The 23,883-nt window shown below is 41.8% G+C and overlaps 1 protein-coding gene across 1 annotated transcript in view; it reads right to left on the reverse strand.

Annotated features, from left to right (window-relative positions):
* The window catches only part of LOC105027920 (ephrin type-A receptor 7), a 127,235-nt gene extending 115,903 nt beyond the window's left edge, over positions 1 to 11,332 (reverse strand). The window contains exon 1 of the mRNA XM_020050466.2: positions 11,176 to 11,332. Coding sequence (XP_019906025.1) covers positions 11,176 to 11,251 — 76 coding nt within the window. The 5' untranslated portion in view covers positions 11,252 to 11,332. The remainder of the gene's footprint in view (positions 1 to 11,175) is intronic.
* Positions 11,333 to 23,883: the final 12,551 nt, after the last annotated feature.

Here is a 23,883-nt window from a genome sequence, read left to right on the forward strand (position 1 = left end):
TGATAAAACAAGGAATCAGGTAGCTAAATATATTAAATATGTATATTTTGAAGTTGATGACTGCGTTGCACACTTGCCATTCTCTTAACCAGCTTCAAGAGGTAGTCATTTGGAATGCATTTAATTAACAGGTGCGCTTTAAAGTACATTTGTGAAAATTATTTCCTTCTTGAGCCAATCAGTTGTTTTGAAACAAGGTAAGTTGATACACAGAAGACTGTCATTATGTTTGTACTGTAGAAATCCATATAATGGCCATAACTGCTCAAATATTAACAGAAGGCCCCTCCAAAAGATTATGCCCCTCCCTAAGCTGCTGACTCCATTTAGTCCTCCAGCCGATAGTTTGGTTGTTAGTCGCTGGTCAACTAAGGTTTGTGTAGTATCAATTATACATATTTACCCAGAGACACCAGTCCGACATTCACCTGTATGCAGCCTACCCATCCCCAAAATATTTTCGGTGCATGTTCAGAGAGAAAAAGTCACACGTCTTGACCAGCCAACAACAGAAGCATAAACAAGGGTTGGCATACGCAGATTAGTGACTGGGCATTACTGGTTTAATTTCCCCCTGTATGAACTGAAAAAAACATATTAGACCAGATGTATATCTAACATAAAAAACAGTTAAGTAATCTACTACATAATTTCTGACAGAACAATAGGTTATGCAATTTCATGGATCCTTTTCATATTTACTGTCTTTGGAAAATCACACTTGCCATCATTAAGGGGTGAAGAATGTTATGGGGGAATATCTTATAAAATTCGTGAGAACTACCCACTTGCCCATTTTGCTCCTCCAAAGTGAAAGTGTGCGGTATAGAACAGATATTCTTTGCTTCAAATTCTAAAGCCTGCGTTCCATATGATTCTTGTAGTTTTGGGCTGTTTCCAAATGTGTACTTGTGTCCTGCAGCCTCCCATTCATTCAAGTGTGCTCTTCTGAGAACAACCAAAAGAGCTTCCTGTCTAGTATGCGAGAATGCAGAACACTTAAACTGAGAAGTGACATGACATCCCTAAACACTAACCTCTTAACATGAGGGACTTCAGCAAAAAACGCAGAACAAAAAACTTTTGCAAACGCATCGCCTTTTATAGCAGCCTAATCACAGGCTGCATTTGAGCAGCTATTGCAGCTTATTCCTAACCTTAACCTCAATAACCTAACCTTTATCCTTAAACATAGCCCTTGTCATGCCACGCTATATTAAACAAAGTGAAAGACAGTATTTGCATCAAGGCCAGTAGGCTAGAACCCATGCTACAGTGGTATATGTGCCCCCGAAAGCCCTGACCTCTATTTATGTGGGGACTTCTGACAGACAATGTACTGCACAGGGGCCTTGTTACATCTGCAGTCTTCACAAAGTCAAACTCCTACTACGAAAAGGAAGTTGTGGGGACGCACAACAGCTCAAACAAAAAGAGCACAACACTGAATAGTGTTCCTACTGCCACACGCACACTCAGAAGGCACACCGCAGACCAAGACCAAAGGCAAACAACCGCAGAGACCCAGAATCTACCACCATTCCCAAATACAGTGCTCACTAACTCCATCAAGACCACACGCAAGACCGACCAAACCTCACCGACCCAGACAGATGACGAACGGCACGAAAACCAGTGCCAACACAGACAATGACTCAAACCCACTAAGCTGACAGTCAATAATTACGTCCGATCTCATTCCGAGGAGTCGTGCCTCCCTTCTCCAACTCCCCTCATGCATCTTTGGCTTCTAATAACCATGGCGACAGTGCTGTGTTCCCGCTCCAGGCTGGAGTAAAGCCACACGAATGGAATGAGCTGCAGAGGAATGAAGGCAATGCTTCATATTTCTTCACATCAACGTTATTCCCTCTGCATGGCTTTGAGACATGTATGTGTGTGTGTGTGTGTGTGTGTGTGTTTTGTGTGCCTCAAGCTGCAATTTCTCTATGTAATTAGAGTTTTCCACTCTACTGTATGTTAGCAGATGATGAGATCATGAAAGGCGAGTTGGGGACAGGCATGTGACCTAATCAGGAGTCAGAGGGATGCCTGCCGGTCCTGTGGTTTAGGGAGGCGCGCAAAGGACTTTGATTGGAAAGGTATCGTAGGAGTATGAACAGACCACAGAATAAGCCAAGCTAAAGCAGGTCAAATAATTAAATCTAACAAAAGCAGGGGACATTTAAAAAGCAAGCTGAAATTGGGCCAAATTAGCAAGCCAAGAAGAGGCAAGCCAAATAACTGGAATCGTAACTGGCCAAAAAGTAAACCAAACAAAAGCCATACAGCTGTGAGGTTGTTAGGGAATATTCCAAGTGAGTTACCCAGCTGACTGGCTGTAAATAAAGCTGTTTAATCTGAAACAGCCCGTCCTCCTCTGGCTGCTGCTCTGATTGCAATCAGGACCAGGACCAACAAAACACACAACATAAAAGCCCACTCACAAACCCAGGACAGGCACACAAACACCAAAAAAACAGGCAAAATATACACACGCACTCACTCACCCAGGCAAATGAATATATATGGGTGGACACACTGGATCAGAGGTAGAGGAGTGTCATTACTCTCTCTCCCTGCCTCACTCTTCCTCGCCCCCTATTACCAACATGTCAGGTTCCACACCAGCGGCGACGACACTTACACACCGTGACCTTTTTTACCCTTCAGCTAAATTCTTACTGTGTGTGAGGTTGATGCCCGACAACAGCCTCCCACCCCCAACACACACACACACACACACACACACACACACACACACACACACACACACACACTTTTCCACTCTCCTCCCTCTCTGTAGTTCTGTTTGAACAACTTAACACAGAGGGGACCCTTGCTGGCAGGTTGCAGCGTCCCGCCATACGCCCCATTAAAGTGTTCCGGCGCCTACGCCGCCGAGGCTCAAGACCCCACGGCTCAGACCCTTTCATTGTGAAAAGCCGTCTTCGGCAGGACGGGGGCATTCACTTCGGGGGAACCTTTTCGAGAAGGGAGAGGCGGGTCGTAAAAACGAGCGAGCCGGAGCCGTGTGATTTATTCATTTATTCGTTGCGGAGGAAACGTGCATTAAAAGGTCGGGCAATTTTCCAGGTCACTGGTCAAACCCACACTGCTGGGTTCACATTGTTACTGAGACGGTGAGGTGGCAGGGAAGTGAGGCACAGCTCAATATGCACCTGTCTGGGTGTGTGTTTGGACGTTTATGTACTGTGTGTGTTGACAGTCGTGTAGAGTGTATGTATATGTATATGTGTGTTGACGGTCAAGTTCTGTATGTGCGTTTTTGTATGTGTTGACGGTCATATACTGTATGTGTGTGTTTGTGCATCTGTGTGTTGAGTTCCCCTGGTTTGGGATTCATGAGTCTGAAAGGTCAAACGCCTCTCAAAAAGATTGATGGGCTATTAAAGTCATGGGGGGGTAATGCTTTACGAGCCTCAGCCTGCTTAATTTCCTACATGACCATCATTACCATAAGGGGGAGAAGAGGGGCAGAAATACACCCAAAGACCTGTGTGTGTGTGTGTGTTTGTGTGTGTTGGAGGCTCAATCAGTGTATGCAATATGTATATACATATTGAAAACCATGTGAAAGTGTCTGTTTGTGTTAGCATACAGTTCACTCCAAGGGAAGCAAATGTCTGTTGTCTGGAAATGACTAATCAGTAAACTGTTTAACTGAGTAGGAGACAGCGCTGATAAGCAACTGATTAGGAGCCACATGACACGCTTCCTCTGATTGCACCAATCCTGGTCTCTCACTGGATACGATTCCGGTTATGTTTGTGTCAGACGTTTTGAGTGGGATCAGGCTCTTTACAAATGTGCCCCTTTAAAAACCCAAGAAACCCCCTTTTTGTCAAATCCACCCCGGAGGCCTTTTAATCAAACAAGTATTTGTTACTTTCAAGTCCTGCCCTACCGCATGAAAATATGCAATCACTCACGTGTGAAGTGTGTAAAGCCCTAAGGCTCACACAGCCATTTCCTCTTTGAAACGGAGGGGAAAATAAAGAAAATGTCTAGGATGCACTGTGCACACATACGCAGCAGGGAGAAGGTGCAGTGGGACCACGGTGGTATAAATATGATATGACACCGGGCTTTTAGGACGATTGGAAACACTTTAGAGAAGTGGCCTTGCACGTTAGCATTCGGGGACGACCAGAAGTTGGAAACGAACAAAATCTAGATTATTGTACAGTAGGTGAACAGGAATCCCAGAATTGAGTTGGCCATGAGACGCCAGATGCCCCCACGACACATGAAGTCTAAATCTCAGTAACACGTGTCGGTCGGATGTCGCAGAAGCATAGGACTAACTCGGAGACATGAAAAGTACATTAGCAGCACTTTCAGGCTGGCTCCCAGAGACGGGATTGTGGTGTGCTAAGCACTGACGCAGCACAGCACGGCCAAGGAAAGGCTTGCACGAGGGACATTAGCGGGCCTGGAAGGTGGACATGACATGCTGTTTCGCGTGTTGCGTGTCTTTAGTGTCCTGTCTGATGTTGACTCCCGGGATGGAAGAGCACATGATGGCACAGATTTCATGTTTCCGCGGGTGACTCAAACCAGTGGATGGCGCAAGAGAGGCAGGCAGAAACCAATGCTAACCAACGTTTATATATTAACTACGCTATAAAGAAACTGAGTAGTACACCACGCAAAACCAACACATTGAAATTCTGATCACATTCTGTGCTTTGGAGACCCAGTGAATAGTCGTGTGTGTGCGCGTGTTTGCACGGTCACTCACTCTGACCTCCAATACAGTGGTCAATGCTTGGGTTTGAACCAGACTAGATTGAGGCTGATAGTCTCTAAAACAACAGCCGTGAGAAGAGCGCCGACCTGTTTAACCTTCAGTAACACCCAAAGTCAAAGGCAGGTGGGCACTACCAACTAAAATGTCTTCTCTGCTTCTGTCTCAAACCCAGCTCACCATTTTCCAGGCATGTTTGCAAGAGGCAAATTAAATCAGGTTCCGGGCTAAATTGCATTTTCAATGGACTAACGTTGTCCTTTGAATTCTCACAAGGACTATTTAATATACTAAGTAACTGCGGCCCATCTGGATGAGAGAGCCGCCAAGTGATCGCTCGGCAGTTACCGCAAAACGTATGTATACATACAGTTGAGTTAATTCTCCAAGGAAACACAGTCAATTGGAGAAAACCGCAGTGGCCATCCTTTTCTTTCCTTAGGCAAATGTTTGCTACATTAATGAGGCATTTTACAGTCAACCTTTAGAAAACCGAGACAGGGGAAGTGGGGGTTACATGAAGGTCTGGAGTGTGCGCACGCAACACACGTGGAGTAGCTTTTGGGAATCGCACTCTGTATTCATTCACACCTTGAGTTGAACAGGTTCGTGAATATTGACAGGCCTCGGGATTGGGCCAGCATGTGCCATATTGGCCTCTGCCGCCGCTTCAATGAACTCCGGCCGGTGTTAACAACATTATTGGTGGTGGAGGATGAAGAAAGAGCGGAGTGTGTTAATGCTTCTCAAACGCATGCCTTACCCGTAACCCATGAACGCACATGCTAACGATGGTAAGAACAAAAAAATCCTGCAGTCACAATTGGAAAAGAATGCATGCATTTCTCCCAAACCGCACCATTTCTCAAGGAATGTGGACTTACTACCCTTACTGGCATGCTCTCCAACAAGGCCAAAAACAAACAAACATCCATCTTCCCTTTCACTCCATCGACCACACACTCAGTGTGCTTTCTGCAGATACAGCAGAACAGCGTCCATCCTTACAGCGAACAAAGGATATCAAATGACCCTCTGGGAGGTTGCTATCAGACAGATACATTGAATCAATCTATCACACAATGAATGTCAGCCTTTGGTAGGTAAGCAAATGCTTTTGAGTGCCTCCAGTCTGGTTGTACTGTGGGGGGGTGAAAAGATTCCATTGATAGGCTGTGACTGTTTTGTAATTCCTCCATAAGAGACACCCGCATGTAGCAATGAAACAGCAACAAGGTTTTCAGCTCCTACCTCATTCAAGTGTCCTTCTTCACCCTTCCCCCACATGCCTGTTTCTCTCTCTTTTCTCTCCCAACATATATCTCCCCATGTACCTGGCACTTTTCTCTCCACTCTCGCTTTCCACCATCAAAAAGAACATCGCCCCAAAAAGCCCGGAGGGAGAATGTCACGGACACGCCTGCCAACTTCACAAATCACTGTGACCTTTCGCAAACAGCAAGGTCGCCTTCTATCAGCTACGCAACCACTTTGCCAACAGAGGACCAGTGGACCTGAGCCCATGTGTTGGCACTCACAGAACCGGTTTGCATCATTGGCATCAATCAGAGCACCTTTGTCCAATTTGATGCGAGGGGTGTGAAGCAAAGTGACTACTGTGGGTCAGCAGCTTTTGAAACTTGTATGAATTAACTCATGGGAGTTCATGCTAGCATGAAGCACAGATTTGAAGGTCTGTGCGTTTTGCTTTAATCACCTTAAAGGTGGTTAAAGCAAACTCATTACTGCAGCGTTTCCTATAGGATTCTGTTAGCAGCACAGGCATTGATTGTAGGGTCCGGGGTCAATTTTTTTTTGAAAAAGCTGTCATACCGTTGCTTTGATTAACTTTTTCCTGACAGGCAAGACAGTTTACTGTTAAAACAAACATCAATCTTTAGGGCTGCGTTTTTTGTGCATGATGATGAATGTGGTTTCTCTCTGTTGATGGAAATCTAGGGAACAAAAACTTGTTAAACTGTGCTAAAAGATAGGAATATAACTTTTGTTCACCAGTCACTGTGGCAGGTATATATAAAAAAGAATGTGTTAGCACCCAATTACACAAAACCTGACCAACGAATCACTACATTACACCATTGTTTCTAATCAATATATTCCAGGTAACAAGAAAAATCGTATGTGCCGTAATTTCACCATAAATGTTGGAACCGAGTCAAAGCCATAAGTAAAATACTGAATGCTTAGCTAAGAGGGACAGCGCTGCTGTAAACAAAGCCCACACGCACAAGTAAACCTCCAGGTTGGTAGTTCTACTAACACACAGCTCAACCACGCAATCGAGATGAACGATTTCTTACTTCAAAAACGAAACTCACGCCATGAAGCGTAACCATAACAAGCTCTCTAAAAAGCAGATAACGGCACACTCTTTTTAGTTTAAACGTATGGTAACGTTCCCTCTTCCTCCTCTGGCATAATGTCTCCGGTGTGTTTTCTCTTCAGGTGCGTCATGTATCAGTCATGCTCCCCTGCAATGCAAGTTAGATTTGCTTATTTTGTAGCAACTCTCTTTTTACTTGTCCGATGTAAGACGTGATTCCGTCGTGCACAACTATCCACCGGAATTGCCACGGACATATTTCACCTTTTCATTATAATGAATCTATTATTAAATTATTTATTTTCAATTTGTTGTTGCACCCATAGTATTTATATTGCAGTATTTTTATTTCAGGCAACAACTAAAAAAAGTACCAATATTAATAATATTGGTCTGACAAAGGTAGGCGGTTCAAATGCAATAAAAAGAAAACACCTGTGCCATCTGTTTCAATACAATGCAACCAAATCGACTTAATAGGAACACTACTGGTTTATAGGAGAAGACAGAATAACTCATTCTGACTAACCCGTTTTAAAATAAATGTATTTGGCCATAAATATACACTGAAACTACAATACTATGCAGAGTTTATATTAATCATAAAGACAATTATTTGTTTACTTTCATTTACACTTATTTCACTTGGACCTAATCCTTTAATCCTAAGTGAAATAGAAGTGCCATTTCCTAATAAATTATCAGTGTATAACAACTGAAGGCACACTTAACAGGAAAAAATAAAACCTAATCTATTGAAAAATGTGCATAATCAGCTATTTGACATCTAGCATATTGTTGTAGTAAACTAAGCTATGTAGCTACTGTATTGGTTGTAGTGACGAAGCGTGGGTATTGGACCTAAGGCATTAGTAAGGGAACAAAATGAATTTAATTTAAGAAAAATCTAAGAATCACAACATTACTCCTTAACTTAATGCACACAACAACAAATCTCTGCAAGAAGAAAAGCTGTAGCTCATGAAACCCATCTTTTCAGTTGGTGACAATTACATTAGGGTAAAATACGCATGAATAAAAACATGAATCTCTTACTTAAACTTTAAGCATGAGAACTTATACAAGAAAGACCAGAAAATATATGAATATTTTGATTATCTGTGGGTCTTCTATACACCAAAGATCTTTTGCAACTTCAATATTGACCAACAGGAATAATAGCAGTTTGACATCTATAACAATGGCAAACCTGATAGACAAGAAACAGAAAGTTACATGGATATGCATATACGTTGGTAGAGACTTCACAAAAACAGTTGCTCTCTTTATTTTAATCTAATAGATGGTAGTGGGCTTAAGGGGGGACCTGGGCTTAGATACACTTAACCAGCCATATTTTCCCAGGCATTACCCAATCATTTCAATCCATTTTCTCTTGAAAATGCACAGACAAGGGGAAAGTTTGGTATTAATTAACCATATTACACGTTAAATGTGTAGTTGTTGGTTAACCTTCCAAGCCCAATTTTTTATACTGTGCCGATGGGTTTGCCTTAAACGACAGGAGTGCAAACATTTGAGTGTGTTACATGGTGATAGTGACTGCTCAAAGGTGCAAGCCTTCGCACAATACACGGGGAAGTGCTGAATTTCTTTTTTGTTTAAAGGTTTGCAGTGGCTGCATTCTGGTTGGATGGTTGAAACCTTACCAGCATACAGGCCCAAACTAACCCTGCTCTGGCTGCCACATCCATGGTGCATTCACTCCGGCCGTGCTTTGACACGACACACACACACACACTAGCGCAGGCACAAACACAATGAAACCAGAGGCTACACTGCAGTTTTAACCCCAGAGATGTATCTCCTCTTCTACCTGCCGCAGAATGGGCGGATATGGAAGGTTGGGGGAGTAAATGAGATCCCGATGAGATGCCAAGGTGTGTTAGCATCGAGGCGTGCGGAATGAGAAAGCGGCGACGGGCACTAGATTGACTGTTTGAGGAGAAGACACCCCAGCATTGCATACGGGGGCCCGGGCCGTATTAGCGCTCGCTAACTCAGCCTGGGATGTGAGACGCATGGTAATGTATGGCGGCCGGGCGGGCAAACACACAGGTACACACACACACCTTATGCACCTAGCCTGGGTGCATTCAGAAACCTGAGGGGAGACAGAATAAACGCGTGTAGACGCCGACAGTCACAGAAATCAAGAGGGAAAGACAAAGAGAGAGAAAGCGAGACAGTCGGGGAGAGTGAGGGACAAACACAGAGACACACAGCATTAAAATGTATGACTTTTGCAAAAATGGACAAACCTATGAAAGTATGAAGATGCACAAAAAGGCACTCTGAAAGAGACACACATTCAGCTCATCCTCTGGGAGAGGCTGTGAGAGCTAAACAATGTGGCTCACCTTTTGGTGTGTTTGGTGTCAATTCCACACCAATTAATTCAGAAAGTAAACAAAATCCAATTTAAACCTCATTAACAAACAATGAAGAGAAGTTGAATTGGAATCTCAATGTGCTCTCTGAATTAAGTACCGCAACCCTGAATGTGATCCATTAGGTAAGAAAAGCATATAGGTCCGTTCATTCTAATACAGATAAGGCAGGTATGAGTTATCTAGAATATTACATTAAGGATAGAGAGAGCTCCAATTCCCATTCTATTGCAAACCCACTTACATGGCTGCCAAGCCTGGCCTTCAGGAACACATTGCTTGCACAGCAATTAATCGCAGTCACAACATCAATTAGAAGACAGCTTCCAATCCAACAACCGGCCAGCATTCCAGGGAAACGACTCAAGCTGGCAAGACTGAGCCTTGTGCGTAAAGCGCTCCACAGAAGCCCGTGTGATTACGAGTGCACTGTACCAGGATGTCTGTGTGTAGATAACACCGCATGCATGACTGCATTTGTGCAAATACGGTAGGAAAGATCGCGTGTCTGTGTTGTTAGTATGCGTGCAATGTCATGTCGGTGAGATCATGACGTTTCTTGTGGATGTTAAGTATTACGACATGTGCATCTGTGTTTCTCGGAGCTTGTTTGTATGTGCGTGCAAAAAAACAAAGTCTAGCCTGGCTCAGCTGTGCTTAGGCACTGCCGGATCTAACCCTCTAGAAAGCGCCGGGGGTGACGCAGAAGATCGTTTGCTCTTCCACCTCTGAATCCCGGCACTGATTAGAACGCTTTACTAGCCTCACCTGAGCCTAACAGCTACACGCAGCCCAGCCTGCACCGAAGAGCCAGACGCAATAGCTCAAAACCAGAGAGAGCTAGTCCACTGATCGGACTACTTTGAGACAGAAAGAAAGAATAGAGATGACATCAATGAGCCAGCTTTATGCAACTACACCAGGGAGAGCATGGGAATTACACAAGAGACCAGTTGCTCTGTGTACTACCCTATTCTGAGAGCAGAGGGAAATGCTTTTCGCTATTTAATCTGGTTAAAGAAAATGCTTAGGAGTTCTGTTTTTGGTTGACAGAGGCATATTTCTTACCAACATTTCTATGATTTCATGTTGCGTGACTTTTTAATTAACTAACAGGCTATTTGAACAGATTTTTCATTACTCGTTTCCTTCAAACGCTGAGGGAACGTTCCCTAACATTACAAGTAGCCTAATGTATATCACTCCTCAGCTTAAAATGTTTCCGTTCAATGTATAAATAATAAAAATGTCCGTTTTTGTTGTATTATAACATACTCGCAAGAAGGCACTGTGTTAATGCCTGTGTGAAGTAGGGTAAACTAAACTTGCCAGTTTTCTTTTCGTTTTTACTTACACCTCATGCAATGTGATCACATTTTCCACATTTTCAACAGTCACTTGGTAACTGAAAGGGTATGCGTAAAACTGCCCGCTGGCAAATGTTTAAAATGCGATAAATCGTGGCTCAGACAAATGTGTTAAATGTAAAAAATTCGATATGTAACCATATTTAACAGTAAAATGTTGTCGGCATCTCTGAACTTCCGCATCACAAAGGGAACTGAGTGCACCTGCAACCGGACCGGTGATTAAGTCTGGACACATACACTTGCAGTCTTAGAAAAATAACAAAAACATTTTTCACATACCTTCCTCAGCGTGACAGCCCTTGTTTCCATTCAGCAATAATATCCAAAGCACCGAAGAAATCTTAAGAAGCTCCATGTTTGACTGTCCAGCCTCGCGAAGGAGCTCTTGTCATCTCTCTTCCGCTCGCGCGCAATCACAGCAGAGCGAGGATAGAGCCGTCCGGGCTAGTGTGAGTTGTTCTCACCACGCGCCTTATTTGATATCTCGGGGGAGGGTGTTATGAATCAGATTGACATCACGCAAGTGCAATGAAGTAAGATTCCGAAAGAAGGGTAGAAGAAGGTCGCCTATCAAACCGCACCAAAATGAATTGCAAATGCCAGGTGTTTTCACAAATCAAAATCCCGCTTTGTAAATATTATATTTATTTTACCTCGCCTTCTCATCCAGCATAAGTAAAGGCAGTGTTGGCTTGGCCGGGTGAAGCTTTCGAGGGGCGATGGGTAATGTGAGCTAAACGCGTTTTCATTAACACGAATAAAAATCCTAGCAATGGACGGAGAGAAACGGTAGCGACGTTATTCAAGAATGGCTTGGAAATATTTACCGAATTTAATTTCATTTAATAGCTGAACATTACTTTTATATTTGTAATTATACAAATCAGAAAAATTTAACAATTTATGACAATCCTATAATTAACAAATATATCGAGATAATAGTAGCCTGTAGGCTGCATTAATAAAATATCCTAACGTTGCCGTTGCAGCATAGGCCTTTACTCTATGTTCATTGTAGCCTTCATTATGACATGGTTTGGAGTAGCCTAATGCCTTCCAAAAGATTAATAGTTTCAGCATTTTATACCCTGTACAAAGAAACACCGATGCTGCAAATAAATTCAGCCTATATTGTATTGACTTTGACCATGTTACCTTTTCAGCTGATGATTTAAAATACTTCATTGGTCTTAGTCAACAGTAAGATTTCTTGCTAACAGACCAAACTGCTGAGGTGAATCAGGTTGTATCTTACAATATAAATCAATTCATCTGCATGACAGCTAAATACAGATGCTCTGCACTTCTAAATCCTTACATATTTGATCCTACATTCGTTGTTATCAGAGAGCAGCCCCCCCCTCCCCCCATCAGGCGCCAGTTCAGTAGTGTTGGTACAAAGAGTTTTTCTAAAACCTGATATCAAAAAGACAGAATAACAACCAGAATATTATCCATGGCAGAAAAGAAAGGTTCGAATCACAGCTTTAATAAAGTACAGAGGCAAAAATGCTAAGCTTGGTATCTCAGACAGTGTTGTGATTTACCATGTTATTTTCTCATAATTATTTAATGCTGCTAAATTACAAAACGCAGTCTGTGTCAAAATCCTTGTATTTACAAATATATACATTATTTAATAAGTTAAATGCAACATAGTTGCCCAATAAGGGATTTCCAGTGCCCCGACTGCCACTAAACATACATCTACAGATACAGAATTGGATGGAAAATTGTTTGCTTGTATTTGGCCCCACTCTGATGTAACACCAGCTTTACCTATTTAGCTACTTTTCTAACTTAAATGACCTCCTAACAAAACAGCAAGTCAGCAAACCTAATTTCCCCCCTAAGCCTGGCCTGCCAGACAAAAAACAACAACGTAATAAACGTAATAAGTTCTTCCATCCATCTACACACCCACATCCCTCCCCCATCACACACACCCACCCATCATACACACCCCTTTCTCGACGCAAAGATTATCACCTCCTTACAAACCCCCCCGACCCGCCAGCGGGGGGCAAGCCGGACCAAATGAACTTGTCCACTCTGGTCATAAGTCAGCCAGAACAGACATCAACTCCGACCCCCACTTCCACAACAAAATCAGCCAACTCTCTCCATTTCCCTTTTATTATGCATGTTCTACGCACACAGCATAACCAATGGACTGCTTAAATATCCCTACCTGTTGTGTGTGTGTGTGACTCTGTGTGTGTGTGTGTGTGTGTTTGTGCATGCTTTTATCCATAACTAGATGTCAGCGCCCCCCCACACCACTCGCCCCACTCCGACTCAAAGACTCATTACCGCACAACAATTTCATGCTGGGCTACCTCTGAATATTTCCTCTATCCTTGCTCTTTATATAAAAACCGAGGAGGCAGCAGAGAAGCAAGTCTCTTGACCTTTTTTGTTCCCTGCTTATTTTCCCAGTCATCCAAGCGGAAGAGGAAAGAGAGGAGAGCGTGGAAAAAAAGATGGGTTAAGCTGTTATTAGGTGGGGGAGAGATTTTAATGTGACACAGAAACCCCTGCTCTGTACTGTTCTGGTAATTTCTTGACAACCTCTCGGGGGAAGAACACAGTCACACTCCCGGTTGTATTGTAGGACTCGATTTTTATTCCCAAACCACAGCCCTGGAAAATGGTGTCAGATGAAAAGGCGTTAATGTGGCTCAATGAGAGACGCTGGCCGCACACCAACCCGACCACCAACAATAAATACGGACTGGCTGTTTTAAATGGACACTGGGGAACCGCCACCATCATCTTATACTTTATTCTGATTGGTGTTTGGAGAATAGCCATTCCCCTGTGTGTTGACAAGCAAGGGACCATACATCTCCCAAGTCGTTTATAATGAAATCAGATGGCTGAAAGGTTTCAGTATAACTGGCCAGATTGTTTTTATAGCCATCCTTACAAGTATGTATGTTTTGCATTGGTTACATTACATGCAAATAAGCCAATACTCCTTGTGAAAGAAGGATTTAGCACTGTGGTGGGCCTGGAACATTCTATCCTAACCAAGTTTGAAGAGTATCACACTGGTCCAGTGGAGCATCATGGGAGATGGGGACAGCCGTGGGAGGGCGACAGTCATTGGCTAATGACTAATTTCTGTTCTAATTAGCAGCGGGTTCCACAGCTGAAATGTCCTCAAGGTCGTTCTTCCTGTTGGTGCCACATGAGGGATTTGGGACACAGTTGGGTTTGTACCGCAGGTTGTCTGCTTTCCCAACCAAGTGCAACAATTAGTTTGTCACACTTTTTAGTTTTTATGCATTCCAGCTCTGTTGTAACTTTAGTGGCAGTCCTTTTGCCAAAGGTTATTCTTTAATCTAGTGGACACAGGAGGATATAGGTCAGAGAAAAAGACTGGATGCCTTAAACGGAGTAAAATAAGGGAATTACAATACGATACCAAAGCCGAAGATGTAGCCATGTGGCAGTTTGCAGATAAGCACCGTGACTAAGTAATCAGGAATAATGGCGTGATCTGCACAGACACATTCTGAGATGCACTGTCTGACCAGACCTCATTTCCCAGAGCACGCCAGGTCCAAAGCGGCTCGGTGGGAAACGTAATCCTCTCCGATATCCATTTTGCATGGGGTGTTATTCCCACCACCACCTCCACCACCACCAATATCAATAAAGATACCAATACATGTCTGTTTTAAATAATGATATACAGAGAGACAAGCAGCTGGTCTCAGGCCTATGTGATGTGTGCTTTTCTGACTTGTCTTTTTGTATTTAAATGTGGGTGTTTATCGTAGTGACAACGCTCTGGGCAGGTGATGGAAGATTAGGGCCCGCTGCTGTTTCAAATTTATGGAGCATACTTCAGACGGACAAGAAGATGGAACCACAGTGCTTCTCCTCCCTGTCTCCCTCCCGCCCTCCGTCCTTAATAGATGTCACTGGTTATCAAGGATGGAGGTTCGGCATGGCCACTGTTTCACAGATGAAAGCATCTCTCCCTCTCGTTCTCCTTACATTTAAACCACCGAAACATGATGCAAAGTTGCAGATCTGGTTTTACGTTAGGGACATCCATTAAATAAGGAATATACCGTGGCTTATTATTACTGTGCATTTCACGTCTCTGAACTTCAACACTGTCGCCCCAAATCATACTGCGGTGAAGTCACTGTCTCTCAGTGCAACTGTGTCATTGTGGTCGGGAATTCAAGTCTTGGTCATGGCACACTGACAATGCCCCAGGGCCTCGCATGTTGGCTGTGTACCATCTGGGGTCGGTGAGGCTATTGCCGGATCAGATTTTTGAATATATCTAGAAATGGGATGCCTGGTAGTGCCTTAGGAGAAGTTTGAGAACCACGAGCCTACAAGTATGGAACATCCAGAACATCCAGTCAACTCCAATATTCTTCAAAAAGGTCCACTACAGTCACATGATAAGTAAAATTGTGAATCGCAATAAGTGACGAATGTGCAGCAGGTTGTTTGGGGAGCGTGCACCGCTGTGTTTCAATAGGATATAATAGGTTGCCACTCCTATTTTTTATTCGAAACAAATATTTCCTTTGCACGATAGGACTAAGAGTGTGATATCACTTTTTGAGAATGTTTATGTGAAAAGAAGGATGTATAAGTGAGAATTGTGATCATTTGAGAAGGCCTTAAAGGGGGAGTTTACCACAAGACGCTATTTGGGGTGGATTTTTTTTATTTTGGGAGAAGTCAACCAGTGACATAATTGGTTAAACATGCCTGCTGTCTGATCATGTTTTGAAACAATTATAGTGGTTTCTGTGTCCCACTAGTGGCAAGTAGATATTGTTAACCTTGTCCAAATAGAGCCATTGGGTTAGGATTAACCCACTGGACTTGTCTCAAGGATATCCCCCTTGGTGAGGACATGGCAGGATAGCCATGCTGACCTATTGTCTCTGCCTTTGTAAAGATAACAGCCTGATGGAGCCCTACGTCCTTATCCGATTGTGTTCCAAAACAAGGAATTTTTACAGATTCTCTGCAGCTTGTTAGCAGGGAAACTATAGCTGCTTCTGATGAATCCTCATTGAAGGTATAATGCTGTGAACATTATGCCTGAGTTCAGTCCGTGTAGTAGCGAAATGATCCCAGTTCCAGGTATATAGAGTAGTGCTAGGAAGCCCAGTGAAATGTAATGCCAACATACATGAAAGAAAAGAGCAATAGAAACTTTAAGAAACACCTTGACTGACCTCGGTCCTAACCACATATTGTCAAACATAAAAAGAGATGTTACAGCAAGAGTTGGACATTGCTCTATATTCTGGATATTGTGGTTTGCGTACAACCAGAAAATGTAGAGTCATTTTCCTCCAGCGTAATGTAAAAAAGCTTGCATTCGCTTCATGTGTAGTCATTAAAATTTTTTGTGTCACATATGATAAGTTATAAGGTATTAACGGGCATGTAATAGCTAAATGAAGCAGCAGGGAAATGTCACTACACAATGTTTACCATTGGAAAAGGGAAAGAAGCAAAGAGAAAGCAAAGAGAAAAGCAAGGAATGTGCAAGTGGAAGAAAGTAGAGAGGGATGTAGTGAGGGATAGTGAGATTGAAAAATGTGTTGATTTGTCTGCATGGGCTGGATGTCTCTGGAGACACCAGTCTGAATTTATCAGTAAAGACAAATTGGCTGGTTGGAGTAACATTCTCTCTGTGCGCATGTGTGCGTGCAATTGTCTGTGAAAAATTATGTATATTTTTAGGATTCGAGACTTCAAGAGGGCATACATGATTACCTCCAAGGCCAAGTTGACCAATGATTGTATTATTATACGCTACTAAGTGAAATTAACTACCTGCCTTATTACCAATTCACTCACAATTGATTCAATGTGACACTAAAAATAATGTTTGTACAAGTACAGTTTGCTGCTATGAATTTGTTGTAATGTATTCATGCGTGTGCCTAGGCGGCCCTGTAATGGAGATCCTTATCCCACTTTTACTGAAGACTTTCATTACCAAACCAAGATGGCCCGCAAGCTATCATTTACAATTGGAAGTTAGTGAAGCCGAGTGGACAGAACCAGAAAAGGAGGTAACAAGAGCCAAACATAATTACAGAGATACTACTGGGTAATAATTATTGTTGTATTCTAGCATGTTCCTTTTTGGAAATGCCTAGTCATTTGAAAAGCACATGTTCAATAACTCATCAATTCATTCTGCACCCCTTTAAAAAAAAATGGTCAAAGGCTAAGGTAAAAAGTAATAAATGTAGTACACTATGTTACTAACACATTCATACTTTAGGAATTGGAAATGTTGAGATCAGTGGTTTCATCCAGGCAGAATATTGACCCAGTTCATTCTCGCTCCATAGGCTTCCAAAGCCCAGACACTGTGCGTCCTCTCAATTGGCCTCACATTTCACCATATAAAAATATACTCCAAACCCTGGAAAACACACAAATAAGTCAATGAGTAAAATGGAAGTAAGTTGTCTGAATCACAGAGGAGGCGATTCGCAAAGGAAATTAGCAGCAAAGTATGAATGTGTGAGAGGACATGAGAGAACTGGTTGATTTGTCCTGGGGGAAATGTATTACCCCTGTAAGGTAAGCAGTGGCTGCTGGGTAATTGGCTTGTAACCTATTGTCTATATAGGGTTCATACAGTATATATATTTTTTCATTTATCTGATGCTGTCATCAGCACAACCTATACATTAGTGATTGCATACATTTACTACCTAATGTGCTTTACACTTTCTTTTGTTACATGAGGTTGGAAAGTGAAATAATGAGCCAATTGAAAAGTATGGATGACTAGCAGACAATGATCATGGCGAGATTGGGAGTTATTGACGCTGAGAATGTTCTCCCCTACCCTACTCCTCCCCAGACAAGCACACACACACACACACACTCTTATGTTAAGTGCAATGAGATATTTAATGGCCGCAGAGCATCAGGACACCCATTTAACATCCCATCCGAAAGACAGAGAAACCAGAGTGAGAGAAGAATTCCAAAGGTGTGGAGATTAGAGGCGTTTGACCTAGTTCAGATCTTTTCACCCCCTTTTGTTTACACGGTGATGCTGGATGATGACGTTTTTGAATTGCGGTAAGATTGGGTCTTTCAAACTGAATATAAATATAATGGCCATGGATGGCAGAAAAATAACCTTTGCCAAATCCATTCAAACCCATCTTTTATCAATAGGCTGCAGTTAATAGGACTGATGTGACGTTTTCTTTGCAGAATATTTTCTTTGCAATATCTATTCTTTGCAGAAGTATCAGATAGCAGGTAATTTCCCCTTTAAAGCACTCTCAGAAGAAAGCTTCCAAAGGTAGTTTGCAGTTGATAGCTGGCAACCTGGATTTAAAATGCTATTCACCTTAGAAACTTTAGCCACCAACTTTTGATTATATCATTTTGTTCTCGGACTTTGAATGTTATTATGAATGTGGATTCACAATACCTGCAGTAGCTGACTACTCACTTCTGACTAAACATATTATGTGGTAGTTTATATTGATTGTAAAAGAAGAAAAATGATTGAAAAGTTTAAATGAACTCTCATAAACAGTCCCTTATTTGCAGGGGTGCCATTTATTCCAGCAATGTGCCATCCATGCCCACTTGAGGATGTATTTCTTGTGTTAGAGAGAAGGCCCAGGGGCCCCTATTTTGCTTCAGGTAGACAGATAATGTTGGACAGGGATGCCACGTCTCGTTGTGTTATGTCAATTCCTTTTGGAAGGTTGGGTGTCTGTCAGCAATCTTGATTGTTGGCTGGGGAATGTACATTACTCCAGTGCATCTGTGCCTCAAAATACTTCCTGGTTGAGTCAGTAGTATAATAAGCGGAATGTCTTCGCTCAAGCTTAGACTCCCCAGAAACTGTTTTTTTAATAAATATATGTATATATACTATGGATATAAAAAGTCTACACCTCCCTGTTAAAATGCCAGGTTTTTGTGATGTAAAAGAATGAGACAAAGATAAATTATGTCAGAACTTTTTCCACTTTTAATGTGACCTATAATGTGAACAATTCAATTGAAAACAAACTGAAATCTTCAATGGTGAAAATTTTAAAATAAAAACCTTACAATAACCTGGTTGCATAACTGTGCAGACCCTCTTATAACTGGGGATGTGGCTGTGTTCACAATTAACCAATCACATTCAAACTCATGTTAAATAGAAGTCATTACACACCTGCTATCCTTTAAAGTGACTCTGATTAATCACAAATAAAGTTCAGCTGTTCTAATAGAATTTTCCTGATATTTTCTTAGTTGCATCTCAGAGCAAAAGCCGTGGTCCGCAGAGAGCTTCCAAAACACCAGAAGGATCTCATTGTTGAAAGATAACAGTCAGGAGAAGGGTACAAAAGAATTTCCAAAGCATTAGATATACCATGGAACACAGTGAAGACAGTCATCATTAAGTGGAGAAAATATGAGGCATTACCAAGAACTGGACGTCCCTCCAAATTTTATGAAAAGACGAGAAGAAAACTGGTCAGGGAGGCTTTCAAGAGGCCTACAGCAACATTAAAGGAACTGCAGGAATTTCTGGCAATTACTGGCTGTGTGCTACATGTGACAACAATCTCCCGTATTCTTCATATGAATGGCCTATGGGGTAGGGTGGCAAGACGGAAGTATTTTCTTACAAAGAAAAACATCCATGTCCGGCTGAAGTTTGCAAAAATAAACATCACGTCTCCCAAAAGCACATGGGAAAATGTGTTATGGTCTAATGCAAGGTTGAACGTTTTGGCCATAATTCCAAAAGGTATGTTTGGCTCAAAAACAACACTGCACATCATCCAAAGAACACCATAGTGGTGCCAGCATCATGCTTTGGGGCTGTTTTTCTTCAGCTGGAATCGGGGCCTTAGTCAGGGTGGAGGGAATTATTAACAGTTCCAAATACCAGGCAATTTTAGCACGAAAACTTCAAGTTCACCTTTCAGCATGACAACGACCCAAAGCACACATCCAAATCCACAAAAGCATGGGTTCACCAGAAGAGGATTAACATTTTGGAATGACCCAGCCAGAGCCAAGACCTGAATCCAATTGAACATCTGTGGGGTGATCTGAAGAGGGCTGTGCACAGGAGATGTCCTCGCAATCTGACAGATTTGGAGCGCTTTTGCAAAGAAGAGTGAGCAAATATTGCCATGTCAAGATGTGCCATGCTAATAGACTCCTACCCAAAAAGACTGAGTGCTGTAATAAAATCAAAAGGTGCTTCAACAAAGTATTAGTTTAAGGGTGTTCACACTTATGCAACCAGGTTATTGTGAGTTTTTATTTTAAAATGTTCCCCCTCAAAGATTTCAGTTTGTTTTTCATTTGAATTGTTCATGTTATAGATCACATTAAAGGTGGAAAAAGTTCTGACATGATTTATCTTGGTCTCATTCTTTTACATCACAAGAACATGGCATTTCAACAGGGCTGTGTAGACTTTTTATATCCACTGTATATATAATATCTTTTTGATCCCTGTAATTGTATACAAGGAAGAATTTGGTCTCCACAATTCTTTATTTCATTGTTAATTATACTTTTTGGGATATTGATTCAGAATCAAATATGCCTTACACTATGTCCTACTGACACGCTCGATTATGGCCAAACCTATTTGCAGCATATCTGTACTGGCAGTTTAGCAAACGTCTTGTGCAAACTCTCCAAAGGTTTTCAGTTGAATTTAGGTCTGGGCCACAAAAGAACAGTCCAGCATTCTGTCTTGAACCACTCCTGGATACTTTTTGAAGTGTGTTTGGGGTCATTGACCTGCTGGATGACCCATAACCTATGATGGAGACCCAGCTTTATGACACTGGGTTCAATACTGTGCTCCAAAATGCCTTGGCATTTTCCTAATTTCATGATGCCATGTACACAATCAAGGTGCCCAAAGGCACCAAAGCAAACCGAAAACATCACTGAACCTTCATGTTTGACTGTGGGGATGGTGTTCTGGTCTTTGAAAGCATCATTTTGTTTTCTGTAAACACAGATTGTTTGTTTCACCAAAAATAATAGTTTGGTCTCATCTGTACCGTATCTTGTATATGAACTTCAGGGTGAATCTGTATACAATCCTTCGCTGTGATCATCCATCATGTTTTCTCTTGCGGCCATGTACTTGATGGTTGGCTACAGGGCTCAGGCCTTAAATGTCTTGATAACATTGTGTACAGTCCAAACAGGTCTCCGGAGATGGGCTTGTAGCATTAAGATTGTTCATGCTTGGCAACAATGTTGTGTCTGACCTCCTAGACAGTTATCTGATTTTCTTTCCCTTGTCCAGCCTCCTCAGTACACATTGTGCCACAAAACAGGAGAATTAGTTATTTTCTCCTTTTAAACTGATTGAATGACTACTTTTCATATTGCAGGCCCCTGAACATATTGCAGGCACATCACCACTGAGTTTAAAATCAAAGTAAAGGAGAATCAACTGCTTGAAATGTATTTATGTTTAACTACTTCAAGAATATGCCAATAATATTGTACAGGCAGTTTTTAAGATTTATGGTGGAATAAATTAAGATTCAATATATGGTTTAACTTTTTTGGTTTTGTTTCACTGTAAACAAAAGAAATGCATGTATGGATAACAAAAGGCTTTTGAATTTCAAAATGTTTCTTGAAAAATGTATAACTTGCAATAAAGTGCAAAGGTGCAAACACTTGATTGTATATGTATTTTATGAGTGCATTTTGAATACAAACGTTTCAATAAATGTGCTTGAATTCCAGCTAAAACCCCAGTAATTGTTGTTTTTGTTGGCCTATAATTCAGGCTATATCTAATAGAATTTATAAATTTTAAAATATGTGCAATATTGTCATCATTGTCTGACTATTAGAACTTTGATTAAAAAAATGACAATGACTGTTGCAACCTTACACTGTATGTGTCATCGTGTAACCAATTTGTTGATAAACCAAGAGGGCTGTTTGCATTTCAGACTTGTGTTATGAGCAAGATAGAAAGAATGACTGTCACATTACAATGTCACGGTGCTCAAACAATATGTTGCAGCGCTCCAAACAGCACTCTGTTATTAGAGCTACACCCACCCCTCCTAAGAACGTGTAGGCCTACGTTCGACCTACCTGTCAATCATAAAGTAAAACTCTTAATGCGCCGTGTTGACATTAGTCTCCCGCATCCGAACACCGACAGCTACTTGAAGCAGTACACAGCCGCACGATAAGAGGAAGCGTCAACATCCCCACACCCCTTCCTAACCCACTGCTGTTCAATTTCCTGAGACAACAAGGATATTTACATTATTAATTACATTCAAAGTGAGTGAAGCATCAGACAAACAGGATGTAGCTGCAGATAGATGACATGCCCAGAGAGGGAGTGAAAGATACATATACATGCATCATAAAAGGTGAGTGGGCTAAAAGCAGATGAGAAGCTAAGCACATGCAAATTCAAAGTGAATATTCATGGCATCTTGGGGTCCTCTTTGGGATTTCTGGAGGCGTGTAAGTGGAAAAATATTGTTCTCCAACTTTGGCTGAACTTTCTTTCTCCCCCATCTTGCCATAAAATATGAAAAACTGTGTGAATGTGCACCAACATTTGAGCAAGTACGCAAATGTTGCAATTTTGTTTTGAAGAATTCAGCTTTGTTCAAGGCAGCTTTAGAGGGTTTCCATTGGAAATTAAATCTGCTATTCAAATTTTGCATGGCTGCATGTGCCCATTTCTGTAATGACATTTTTTAAGTTACCTAAGGAATAGAAGTCACCTCTAAAAAGTTTGATCGTTTATCAATCATAAAATATATCACATTCCAAGTTGCTAGCTGAAATATGAATCCTGTTTCCCTGAGGCCCAAATAAGTTATGATGCTCTATATAAATTGTCCAATACCAATTAACTGGAAACGCTAAGTGGATGCCCCCTCATTAGCAGCAAAATATGTAAATTATTCCACTGCCCCACAGTCCAAGTTACACAAAATAAAGCAAAAACTAGATATAGGAAATAAAATCTGATATTATTGGAGGACAATGGAAGTCAGATTTGCAAGATAATTTTAATTGATCAGAAGCACAGTGTTTTGTCTGAAACACTATTACGACGCAACATAAGGAGAAGATTTTGTAAAGCTTTTTGAGAATAAGATGATTAGTTTTCGGTTCCCACTGCTGGGATTACTACAGTAGAGTCAGAGCAGACTGTCATGCTAAGATTAAGAGTTTCAGTAGCTGGACTCCTAACAGCATTATGTAACTCAGACTGGAACCATGTTCTAATGGGCATAACACCACGATGTAAGGCTTTGCTTCTTTTTTTTTTTCATCTCCCTAATTATACGTACTACTGCAGACATTTCGCAAACATGCACGCACACCATCATGTTCTCTACACACCATCTATCACACACCATCTATTCCCTTCGCTGTGACCCCACTTTCAGAGGGTGTTGGAAAATACAGCCGGTAAATTTGTGAAAAAACGTCAGACACGCACTTACGTCCAAACCGCCTTTCTCTGGTTGTTGGGACATCAGAAGGATATGAAGCTTCACCAGGAGCCGGATCCTAACGCCCTGAGGTTTTTCAAGCTGTCATGCCACTGCATCTGCCTCCCTTGTCTCTCAGGGGTTTCTGTCATGCCAACGGACACACACGAAAGCCTGCTGCACTCTACGCTACTCTGCACAGGTGCACTGGGTCCTGTATTGACTCAGCTTAATTTGCTCTCAGCTGAAATGAACAGTGACCTGTGCTTCCCTGCATACGTGTAATGACAGTGAAGCTGACATTTTAGAATTGTCTGCACCCACCAGCATTTTCTATTTGGGGTAAAATGTTTCATACGTGGCGACAGCACAGTACATCAGATTTTATTTGCAGATATTTTATTTCATACTTCATCGGCTTTACTGTTTAGAAATGATTCCAGCAAAGAGCCATTCAAATTGTACTAGCAATGTCTGGGTTGGG

The sequence above is a fragment of the Esox lucius genome, chromosome 10 (genome assembly GCF_011004845.1).
Source record: "Esox lucius isolate fEsoLuc1 chromosome 10, fEsoLuc1.pri, whole genome shotgun sequence".
In the NCBI taxonomy this organism is placed as follows: Eukaryota; Metazoa; Chordata; class Actinopteri; order Esociformes; family Esocidae; genus Esox; species Esox lucius.